Source organism: Chiloscyllium punctatum, chromosome 2 (genome assembly GCF_047496795.1).
Source record: "Chiloscyllium punctatum isolate Juve2018m chromosome 2, sChiPun1.3, whole genome shotgun sequence".
Taxonomy (NCBI): domain Eukaryota; kingdom Metazoa; phylum Chordata; class Chondrichthyes; order Orectolobiformes; family Hemiscylliidae; genus Chiloscyllium; species Chiloscyllium punctatum.
In genome coordinates this window covers 3,048,552-3,061,094 of record NC_092740.1, presented here as the reverse complement: position 1 = coordinate 3,061,094, position 12,543 = coordinate 3,048,552, and the positions used below count along the sequence as shown (strand labels likewise).

The following is a 12,543-nucleotide window of genomic DNA, read 5'->3' as shown; positions in this document are numbered from 1 at the left end:
ATCATCATTGTCTACAGGAATAGTGCCAGAAGACTGGAGGATAGCAAATGTGGTTCCCCTGTTCAAGAAGGGGAGTAGAGACAACCCTGGGAATTATAGATCAGTAAGCCTTACTTCAGTTGTTGGTAAAGTGTTGGAAAGGGTTATAAGAGATAGGATTTATTATCATCTGGAAAGGAATAAGTTGATTAGGGATAGTCAGCACGGTTTTGTGAAGGGGAGGTCGTGCCTCACAAACCTTATTGAGTTCTTTGAGAAGGTGACCAAACAGGTAGATGAGAGTAAACCGGTTGATGTGGTTGTATATGGATTTCAGTAAGGTGTTTGATAAGGTTCCCCACAGTAGGCTATTGTACAAAATACAGAGGAATGGGATTGTGGGAGATATAGCAGTTTGGATCAGTAATGTGCTTGCTGAAAGAAGACAGAGGGTGGTGGTTGATGGGAAATGTTCATCCTGGAGTTAAGTTACCAGTGGTGTACCACAAGGGTCGGTGTTGGGGCCACTGCTGTTTGTCATTGTTATAAATGACTGGACAAGGGTGTAGAAGGGTGGGTTAGTAAATTTGTGGATGACACTAAGGTCGGTGGAGTTGTGGATAGTGCCAAAGGATGTTGTAGGTTACAGAGGGACATAGATAAGCTGCAGAGCTGGGCTGAGAGGTGGCAAATGAAGTTTAATGTGGAAAAGTATGAGGTGATTCACTTTGGTCGGAGTAACAGGAATGTAGAGTACTGGGCTAATGGTAAGATTCTTGGTAGTGTAGATGAGCAGAGAGATCTCTGTGTCCAGGTACGTAGTTCCTTGAAAGTTACCACCCAGGTTGACAGGGTTGTTAAGGAGGCATACAGTGTTTTAGCTTTTATTAATAGAGGGATCGAGTTCCAGAACCATGAGGTTATGCTGCAGCTGTACAAAACTCTGGTGCGGCCGCACTTGGAGTATTGTGTACAGTTCTGGTCACCGCATTATAAGAAGGATGTGGAAGCTTTGGAAAGGGTTCAGAGGAGATTTACCAGGATGTTGCCTGGTATGGAGGGAAAGGCTGAGGGCCTTAAAGCTGTTTTCATTAGAGAGAAGAAGGTTGAGAGGTGACTTAATAGAGACATATAAGATAATCAGAGGGTTAGATAGGGTGGACATGGAGAGCCTTTTTCCAAGAATGGTGACGGTGAGCACGAGGGGGCATAGCTTTAAATTGAGGGGTGATAGATATAGGACAGATGGCAGAGGTAGTTTCTTTACTCAGAGAGTAGTAGCGGTGTGGTCTCTGGGTAATGGAGATGTGAGTGGTATATCGGACATGTTGGAGATCTGAAGGAGTTTGGCTTTGAAGGAGTGAATACAGGAAAGACCATATTGCTGTAAGGAAAGCAATGAAGGAGTTGTTCATAGTGACTCGTACATTCTAGGATTGCAGAAAGTCACAGAAAGGTTTCTGATTGTGCCCAAATACTCACGATGCTGGAGAGAGTGGCTGTCGCTGTCTGATAGGCCTCCAAGATCAGATACTCATCAATATTAGTCAGGGGCGGTGGGATCTCCAGGACCACTGACTCTTCCTTCAGTTTCCCTGTCAACTTCACAAGGCTTTTCCCTTTATCCTTGACTGCCAGACTGGAGGAGGGAATCCGATAGGGAACAAGTGGTATTCTAAAAAGGAGGAACATCATATGACCAGGAACATTGTCAAAGGCTGCCAGACCAGCTGACTGTCAGCGACATGGGCTTCGCTGGCTGGGCCCAGCATTTATTACCCGTCCCTAGTTGCCCCTTGAGAAGGTGGGGGTGAGCTGCCTTCTTGACCCACTGCAGACCATGTGCTGTAGGAGACCCACAATGCCCTGAGGGAGGGAATTCCAGGATTCTGGCCCAGCAATAGTGAAGGAACGGCGATATATTTCCAAGTCAGGTTGGGGAGTCGCTCAGAGGGAAACTTCCAAAGACAGATCCAGGTTATCAACTGGGTCAAGGATCGGAGCTCTGCAGATGAGGTTATTGTGGAAGTGAATGGACATACAGCTTCTGAGTCTCGATCCACACCAAGACTATTTTCCATAAACGCTGGAATGGACAGACTCCCAAAACAGTAATTTCTTGATTTGAAACACGAATGATTATTACAAAACCCATCCAACAGCCTTGCACCTTCCCAGCTCGGTCATCTCCACCAGATGACACCACTCACGGATTACTGAACCCGCCCAATACAGGCCAGGGGTCCGGATTTTAGTGTCGAAACACCAAGATCTGCCTTTCCAACTATAACCTGGATAATGCACACTCAGTCTCTATGGAACACTGACCGTCAGCAGGAGAAACTGAGGACTGCAGATACTGGAGATCAGAGCTGAAAATGTGTTGCTGGAAAAGCACAGCAGGTCAGGCAGCATCCAAGGAGCAGGAGAATCGAAGTTTCGGGAATGAGCCTGTCTCCTGAAGAGGGGCTTATGCCCAAAACGTTGATTCTCCAGCAACTTGGCTGATTCATGAACACTCTGTCTTTATGTAACATTGACCATTAACACTGCCCCTGTAACACTGACCGTGTACACTCTGTCCCTGTGGAACACTGACCATGTACACTCTGTCCCTGTAACACTGACCATGTACACTCTGTCCCTGTGTAACACTGACCGTGAACACTCTGTCCCTGTAACACTGACCGTGTACACTCTGTCCCTGTGTAACACTGACCGTGTACACTCTGTCCCTGTGTAACACTGACCGCGTACACTCTGTCCCTGTAACACTGACCGTGAACACTCTGTCCCTGTATAACACTGACCGTGTACACTCTGTCCCTGTAACACTGACCGTGAACACTCTGTCCCTGTAACACTGACCGTGTACACTCTGTCCCTGTGTAACACTGACCGTGAACACTCTGTCCCTGTAACAGTGACCGTGAACACTCTGTCCCTGTAACACTGACCGTGTACACTGTGTCCCTGTGTAACACTGACCGTGTACACTCTGTCCCTGTAACACTGACCGTGTACACTCTGTCCCTGTAACACTGACCGTGTACACTCTGTCCCTGTGTAACACTGACCGTGAACACTCTGTCCCTGAAACACTGACCGTGTACACTCTGTCCCTGTGTAACACTGACCGTGTACACTCTGTCCCTGTAACACTGACCGTGTACACTCTGTCCCTGTGTAACACTGACCGTGAACACTCTGTCCCTGTAACACTGACCGTGTACACTCTGTCCCTGTAACACTGACCGTGTACACTCTGTCCCTGTGTAACACTGACCGTGAACACTCTGTCCCTGTAACACTGACCGTGTACACTCTGTCCCTGTGTAACACTGACCGTGTACACTCTGTCCCTGTAACACTGACCGTGTACACTCTGTCCCTGTGTAACTCTGACCGTGAACACTCTGTCCCTGTAACACTGACCGTGTACACTCTGTCCCTGTAACACTGACCGTGAACACTCTGTCCCTGTGGAACACTGACCCTGTACACTCTGTCCCTGTAACACTGACCGTGTACACTCTGTCCCTGTACCACTGACCGTGTACACTCTGTCCCTGTGTAACACTGACCGTGTACACTCTGTCCCTGTAACACTGACCGTGAACACTCTGTCCCTGTAACACTGACCGTGTACACTCTGTCCCTGTGTAACACTGACCGTGTACACTCTGTCCCTGTAACACTGACCGTGTACACTCTGTCCCTGTACCACTGACCGTGTACACTCTGTCCCTGTGTAACACTGACCGTGAACACTCTGTCCCTGTGTAACACTGACCGTGAACACTCTGTCCCTGTAACACTGACCGTGTACACTCTGTCCCTGTGTAACACTGACCGTGAACACTCTGTCCCTGTGTAACACTGACCGTGAACACTCTGTCCCTGTGTTACACTGACCGTGTACACTCTGTCCCTGTAACACTGACCCTGAACACTCTGTACCTGTAACACTGACCGTGTACACGCTGTCCCTGTGTAACACTGACCGTGTACACTCTGTCCCTGTGTAACACTGACCGTGAACACTCTGTCCCTGTAACACTGACCGTGAACATTCTGTCCCTGTGTAACACTGACCCTGTACATTCTGTCCCTGTGTAACACTGACCGTGTACACTCTGTCCCTGTGTCACACTGACCGTGTACACTCTGTCCCTGTAACACTGACCGTAAACACTCTGTCCCTGTGTAACACTGACCTGAACACTCTGTCCCTGTAACACTGACCGAGTATACTCTGTCCCAGTGTCACACTGACCGTGTACACTCTGTCCCTGTAACACTGACCGTGAACACTCTGTCCCTGTGTAACACTGACCGTGTACAAACTGTCCCTGTGTAACACTGACCGTGAACACTCTGTCCCTGTAACACTGACCGTGTACACTCTGTCCCTGTGTAACACTGACCGTGAACACTCTGTCCCTGTAACACTGACCGTGAACACTCTGTCCCTGTGTAACACTGACCGTGAACACTCTGTCCCTGTAACACTGACCGTGAACACTCTGTCCCAGTAACACTGACCGTGTACACTCTGTCCCTGTAACACTGACCGTGTACACTCTGTCCCTGTATAACACTGACCGTGAACACTATGACCCTGTAACACTGACCGTGTACACTCTGTCCCTGTGTAACACTGACCGTGTACACTCTGTCCCTGTGTAACAGTGACCGTGTACACTCTGTCCCTGTAATACTGACCGTGTACACTCTGTCCCTGTAACACTGACCGTGTACACTGTCCCTGTGAAACACTGGCCGTGTACACTCTATCCCTGTAACACTGACCGTGTACACTCTGTCCCTGTAACACTGACCGAGAACACTCTGTCCCTGTAGCACTGACTGTGAACACTGTCCCTGTGTAACACTGACCGTGTACACTCTGTCCCTGTAACACTGACCGTGAACACTCTGTCCCTGTAACACTGACCGTGTACACTCTGTCCCTGTGTAACACTGACCGTGAACACTCTGTCCCTGTAACACTGACCGTGTACACTCTGTCCCTGTAACACTGACCGTGTACACTCTGTCCCTGTAACACTGACCGTGTACACTGTCCCTGTGAAACACTGGCCGTGTACACTCTATCCCTGTAACACTGACCGTGTACACTCTGTCCCTGTAACACTGACCGAGAACACTCTGTCCCTGTAACACTGACTGTGAACACTGTCCCTGTGTAACACTGACCGTGTACACTCTGTCCCTGTAACACTGACCGTGAACACTCTGTCCCTGTAACACTGACCGTGTACACTCTGTCCCTGTGTAACACTGACCGTGAACACTCTGTCCCTCTAAAACTGACAGTGTACACTCTGTCCCTGTAACACTGACCGTGTACACTGTCCCTGTGAAACACTGACCGTGTACACTCTGTCCCTGTAACACTGACCGAGAACACTCTGTCCCTGTAACACTGACCGTGTACACTGTCCCTGTGTAGCACTGACCGTGTACACTCTGTCCCTGTAACACTGACCGTGAACACTCTGTCCCTGTAACACTGACCGTGTACACTCTGTCCCTGTGTAACACTGACCGTGAACACTCTGTCCCTGTAACACTGACCGTGTACACTCTGTCCCTGTGTAACACTGACCGTGTACACTCTGTCCCTGTAACACTGACCGTGTACACTCTGTCCCTGTAACACTGACCGTGTACACTCTGTCCCTGTGTAACACTGACCGTGTACACTCTGTCCCTGTAACACTGACCGTGTACACTCTGTCCCTGTGTAACACTGACCGTGAACACTCTGTCCCTGTGTAACACTGACCGTGAACACTCTGTCCCTGTAACACTGACCGTGTACACTCTGTCCCTGTGTAACACTGACCGTGAACACTCTGTCCCTGTGTAACACTGACCGTGAACACTCTGTCCCTGTGTTACACTGACCGTGTACACTCTGTCCCTGTAACACTGACCCTGAACACTCTGTACCTGTAACACTGACCGTGTACACTCTGTCCCTGTGTAACACTGACCGTGTACACTCTGTCCCTGTGTAACACTGACCGTGAACACTCTGTCCCTGTAACACTGACCGTGAACATTCTGTCCCTGTGTAACACTGACCCTGTACACTCTGTCCCTGTGTAACACTGACCGTGTACACTCTGTCCCTGTGTCACACTGACCGTGTACACTCTGTCCCTGTAACACTGACCGTAAACACTCTGTCCCTGTGTAACACTGACCGTGAACACTCTGTCCCTGTAACACTGACCGAGTATACTCTGTCCCAGTGTCACACTGACCGTGTACACTCTGTCCCTGTAACACTGACCGTGAACACTCTGTCCCTGTGTAACACTGACCGTGTACAAACTGTCCCTGTGTAACACTGACCGTGAACACTCTGTCCCTGTAACACTGACCGTGTACACTCTGTCCCTGTGTAACACTGACCGTGAACACTCTGTCCCTGTAACACTGACCGTGAACACTCTGTCCCTGTGTAACACTGACCGTGAACACTCTGTCCCTGTAACACTGACCGTGAACACTCTGTCCCAGTAACACTGACCGTGTACACTCTGTCCCTGTAACACTGACCGTGTACACTCTGTCCCTGTATAACACTGACCGTGAACACTATGTCCCTGTAACACTGACCGTGTACACTCTGTCCCTGTGTAACACTGACCGTGTACACTCTGTCCCTGTGTAACAGTGACCGTGTACACTCTGTCCCTGTAATACTGACCGTGTACACTCTGTCCCTGTAACACTGACCGTGTACACTGTCCCTGTGAAACACTGGCTGTGTACACTCTATCCCTGTAACACTGACCGTGTACACTCTGTCCCTGTAACACTGACCGAGAACACTCTGTCCCTGTAACACTGACTGTGAACACTGTCCCTGTGTAACACTGACCGTGTAAACTCTGTCCCTGTAACACTGACCGTGAACACTCTGTCCCTGTAACACTGACCGTGTACACTCTGTCCCTGTGTAACACTGACCGTGAACACTCTGTCCCTGTAACACTGACCGTGTACACTCTGTCCCTGTGTAACACTGACCGTGAACACTCTGTCCCTCTAAAACTGACAGTGTACACTCTGTCCCTGTAACACTGACCGTGTACACTGTCCCTGTGAAACACTGACCGTGTACACTCTGTCCCTGTAACACTGACCGAGAACACTCTGTCCCTGTAACACTGACCGTGTACACTGTCCCTGTGTAGCACTGACCGTGTACACTCTGTCCCTGTAACACTGACCGTGAACACTCTGTCCCTGTAACACTGACCGTGTACACTCTGTCCCTGTGTAACACTGACCGTGAACACTCTGTCCCTGTAACACTGACCGTGTACACTCTGTCCCTGTGTAACACTGACCGTGAACACTCTGTCCCTATAACACTGACAGTGTACACTCTGTCCCTGTAACACTGACCGTGTACACGGTCCCTGTGAAACACTGACCGTGAACACTCTGTCCCTGTAACACTGACCGTGAACACTTTGTCCCAGTAACACTGACCGTGTACACTGTCCCTGTGTAACACTGACCGTGAACACTCTGTCCCTGTAACACTGACCGTGAACACTCTGTCCCTGTGTAACACTGACCGTGAACACTCTGTCCCTGTGTAACACTGACCGTGAACACTCTGTCCCTGTAACACTGACCGTGTACACTCTGTCCCTGTGTAACACTGACCGTGAACACTCTGTCCCTGTAACACTGACCGTGTACACTCTGCCCCTGTAACACTGACCGTGCACACTCTGTACCTGTGTAACACTGACCGTGAACACTCTGTCCCTGTAACACTGACCGTGTACACTCTGTCCCTGTGTAACACTGACCGTGAACACTCTGTCCCTGTGTAACACTGACTGTGAACACTCTGTCCCTGTAACACTGACCGTGTACACTCTGTCCCTGTGTAACACTGACGGTGTACACTCTGTCCCTGTAACACTGACCGTGTACACTCTGTCCCTGTAACACTGACCGTGAACACTCTGTCCCTGTGTAACACTGACCGTGTACACTCTGTCCCTGTGTAACACTGACTGTGAACACTCTGTCCCTGTAACACTGACCGTGTACACTCTGTCCCTGTGTAACACTGACGGTGTACACTCTGTCCCTGTAACACTGACCGTGTACACTCTGCCCCTGTAACACTGACCGTGAACACTCTGTCCCTGTGTAACACTGACCGTGTACACTCTGTCCCTGTGTAACACTGACTGTGAACACTCTGTCCCTGTAACACTGACCGTGTACACTCTGTCCCTGTGTAACACTGACGGTGTACACTCTGTCCCTGTAACACTGACCGTGTACACTCTGTCCCTGTAACACTGACCGTGTACACTCTGTCCCTGTGTAACACTGACCGTGAACACTCTGTCCCTGTGTAACACTGACCGTGTACACTCTGTCCCTGTGTAACACTGACCGTGAACACTCTGTCCCTGTAACACTGACCGTGTACACTCTGTCCCTGTAACACTGACCGTGAACACTCTGTCCCTGTAACACTGACCGTGTACACTGTGTCACTGTGTAACACTGACCGTGAACACTCTGTCCCTGTGTAACACTGACCGTGTACACTCTGTCCCTGTAACACTGACCGTGTACACTCTGTCCCTGTAACACTGATAGTGAACACTCTGTCCCTGTAACACTGACCGTGTACACTCTGTCCCTGTGTAACACTGACTGTGTACACTCTGTCCCTATAACACTGATGGTGAACACTCTGTCCCTGTAACACTGACCGTGAACACTCTGTCCCTGTGTAACACTGACCGTGTACACTGTCCCTGTGTATCACTGACCGTGTACACTCTGTCCCTGTGTAACACTGACCGTGTACACTCTGTCCCTGTGTAACACTGACCGTGTACACTCTGTCCCTGTAACACTGACCGTGAACACTCTGTCCCTGTAACACTGACCGTGTACACTCTGTCCCTGTGTAACACTGACCGTGAACACTCTGTCCCTGTAACACTGACCGTGTGCACTCTGTCCCTGTAACACTGACCGTGTACACTCTGTCCCTGTAACACTGACCGTGTACACTCTGTCCCTGTGTAACACTGACCGTGTATACTCTGTCCCTGTGTAACACTGACCGTGAACACTCTGTCCCTGTAACACTGACCGTGTGCACTCTGTCCCTGTAACACTGACCGTGTACACTCTGTCCCTGTAACACTGACCGTGTACACTCTGTCCCTGTGTAACACTGACCGTGTGCACTCTGTCCCTGTAACACTGACCGTGTACACTCTGTCCCTGTAACACTGACCGTGTACACTCTGTCCCTGTGTAACACTGACCGTGAACACTCTGTCCCTGTAACACTGACCGTGTACACTCTGTCCCTGTGTAACACTGACCGTGAACACTCTGTCCCTGTAACACTGACCGTGTACACTCTGTCCCTGTGTAACACTGACCGTGTACACTCTGTCCCTGTAACACTGACCGTGTACACTCTGTCCCTGTGTAACACTGACCGTGAACACTCTGTCCCTGTAACACTGACCGTGTACACTCTGTCCCTGTAACACTGACCGTGAACACTCTGTCCCTGTGGAACACTGACCCTGTACACTCTGTCCCTGTAACACTGACCGTGTACACTCTGTCCCTGTACCACTGACCGTGTACACTCTGTCCCTGTGTAACACTGACCGTGTACACTCTGTCCCTGTAACACTGACCGTGAACACTCTGTCCCTGTAACACTGACCGTGTACACTCTGTCCCTGTGTAACACTGACCGTGTACACTCTGTCCCTGTAACACTGACCGTGTACACTCTGTCACTGTACCACTGACCGTGTACACTCTGTCCCTGTGTAACACTGACCGTGAACACTCTGTCCCTGTGTAACACTGACCGTGAACACTCTGTCCCTGTAACACTGACCGTGTACACTCTGTCCCTGTGTAACACTGACCGTGAACACTCTGTCCCTGTGTAACACTGACCGTGAACACTCTGTCCCTGTGTTACACTGACCGTGTACACTCTGTCCCTGTGTAACACTGACCGTGTACACTCTGTCCCTGTAACACTGACCGTAAACACTCTGTCCCAGTGTCACACTGACCGTGTACACTCTGTCCCTGTAACACTGACCGTGAACACTCTGTCCCTGTGTAACACGGACCGTGTACAAACTGTCCCTGTGTAACACTGACCGTGAACACTCTGTCCCTGTAACACTGACCGTGTACACTCTGTCCCTGTGTAACACTGACCGTGAACACTCTGTCCCTGTAACACTGACCGTGAACACTCTGTCCCTGTGTAACACTGACCGTGAACACTCTGTCCCTGTAACACTGACCGTGAACACTCTGTCCCAGTAACACTGACCGTGTACACTCTGTCCCTGTAACACTGACCGTGTACACTCTGTCCCTGTATAACACTGACCGTGAACACTATGTCCCTGTAACACTGACCGTGTACACTCTGTCCCTGTGTAACACTGACCGTGTACACTCTGTCCCTGTAACACTGACCGTGTACACTCTGTCCCTGTAACACTGACCGTGTACACTGTCCCTGTGAAACACTGGCCGTGTACACTCTATCCCTGTAACACTGACCGTGTACACTCTGTCCCTGTAACACTGACCGAGAACACTCTGTCCCTGTAACACTGACTGTGAACACTGTCCCTGTGTAACACTGACCGTGTACACTCTGTCCCTGTAACACTGACCGTGAACACTCTGTCCCTGTAACACTGACCGTGTACACTCTGTCCCTGTGTAACACTGACCGTGAACACTCTGTCCCTGTAACACTGACCGTGTACACTCTGTCCCTGTGTAACACTGACCGTGTACACTCTGTCCCTGTGTAACAGTGACCGTGTACACTCTGTCCCTGTAATACTGACCGTGTACACTCTGTCCCTGTAACACTGACCGTGTACACTGTCCCTGTGAAACACTGGCCGTGTACACTCTATCCCTGTAACACTGACCGTGTACACTCTGTCCCTGTAACACTGACCGAGAACACTCTGTCCCTGTAACACTGACTGTGAACACTGTCCCTGTGTAACACTGACCGTGTACACTCTGTCCCTGTAACACTGACCGTGTACACTCTGTCCCTGTGTAACACTGACCGTGAACACTCTGTCCCTGTAACACTGACCGTGTACACTCTGTCCCTGTAACACTGACCGTGTACACTCTGTCCCTGTGTAACACTGACCGTGAACACTCTGTCCCTGTAACACTGACCGTGTACACTCTGTCCCTGTGTAACACTGACCGTGTACACTCTGTCCCTGTAACACTGACCGTGTACACTCTGTCCCTGTGTAACTCTGACCGTGAACACTCTGTCCCTGTAACACTGACCGTGTACACTCTGTCCCTGTAACACTGACCGTGAACACTCTGTCCCTGTGGAACACTGACCCTGTACACTCTGTCCCTGTAACACTGACCGTGTACACTCTGTCCCTGTACCACTGACCGTGTACACTCTGTCCCTGTGTAACACTGACCGTGTACACTCTGTCCCTGTAACACTGACCGTGAACACTCTGTCCCTGTAACACTGACCGTGTACACTCTGTCCCTGTGTAACACTGACCGTGTACACTCTGTCCCTGTAACACTGACCGTGTACACTCTGTCCCTGTACCACTGACCGTGTACACTCTGTCCCTGTGTAACACTGACCGTGAACACTCTGTCCCTGTGTAACACTGACCGTGAACACTCTGTCCCTGTAACACTGACCGTGTACACTCTGTCCCTGTGTAACACTGACCGTGAACACTCTGTCCCTGTGTAACACTGACCGTGAACACTCTGTCCCTGTGTTACACTGACCGTGTACACTCTGTCCCTGTAACACTGACCCTGAACACTCTGTACCTGTAACACTGACCGTGTACACGCTGTCCCTGTGTAACACTGACCGTGTACACTCTGTCCCTGTGTAACACTGACCGTGAACACTCTGTCCCTGTAACACTGACCGTGAACATTCTGTCCCTGTGTAACACTGACCCTGTACACTCTGTCCCTGTGTAACACTGACCGTGTACACTCTGTCCCTGTGTCACACTGACCGTGTACACTCTGTCCCTGTAACACTGACCGTAAACACTCTGTCCCTGTGTAACACTGACCGTGAACACTCTGTCCCTGTAACACTGACCGAGTATACTCTGTCCCAGTGTCACACTGACCGTGGACACTCTGTCCCTGTAACACTGACCGTGAACACTCTGTCCCTGTGTAACACTGACCGTGTACAAACTGTCCCTGTGTAACACTGACCGTGAACACTCTGTCCCTGTAACACTGACCGTGTACACTCTGTCCCTGTGTAACACTGACCGTGAACACTCTGTCCCTGTAACACTGACCGTGAACACTCTGTCCCTGTGTAACACTGACCGTGAACACTCTGTCCCTGTAACACTGACCGTGAACACTCTGTCCCAGTAACACTGACCGTGTACACTCTGTCCCTGTAACACTGACCGTGTACACTCT

General features: G+C 50.4%; 1 protein-coding gene across 3 annotated transcripts in view; it reads right to left on the bottom strand.

Annotated features, from left to right (window-relative positions):
• The window catches only part of spef2 (sperm flagellar 2), a 714,991-nt gene that overhangs the window by 71,407 nt on the left and 631,041 nt on the right, over nt 1-12,543 (bottom strand). For all 3 annotated transcript variants that reach the window (XM_072592835.1, XM_072592845.1, XM_072592854.1), the window contains exon 27: nt 1,462-1,654. In XM_072592835.1, the coding sequence (XP_072448936.1) occupies nt 1,462-1,654 (193 nt within the window). The remainder of the gene's footprint in view (nt 1-1,461; nt 1,655-12,543) is intronic.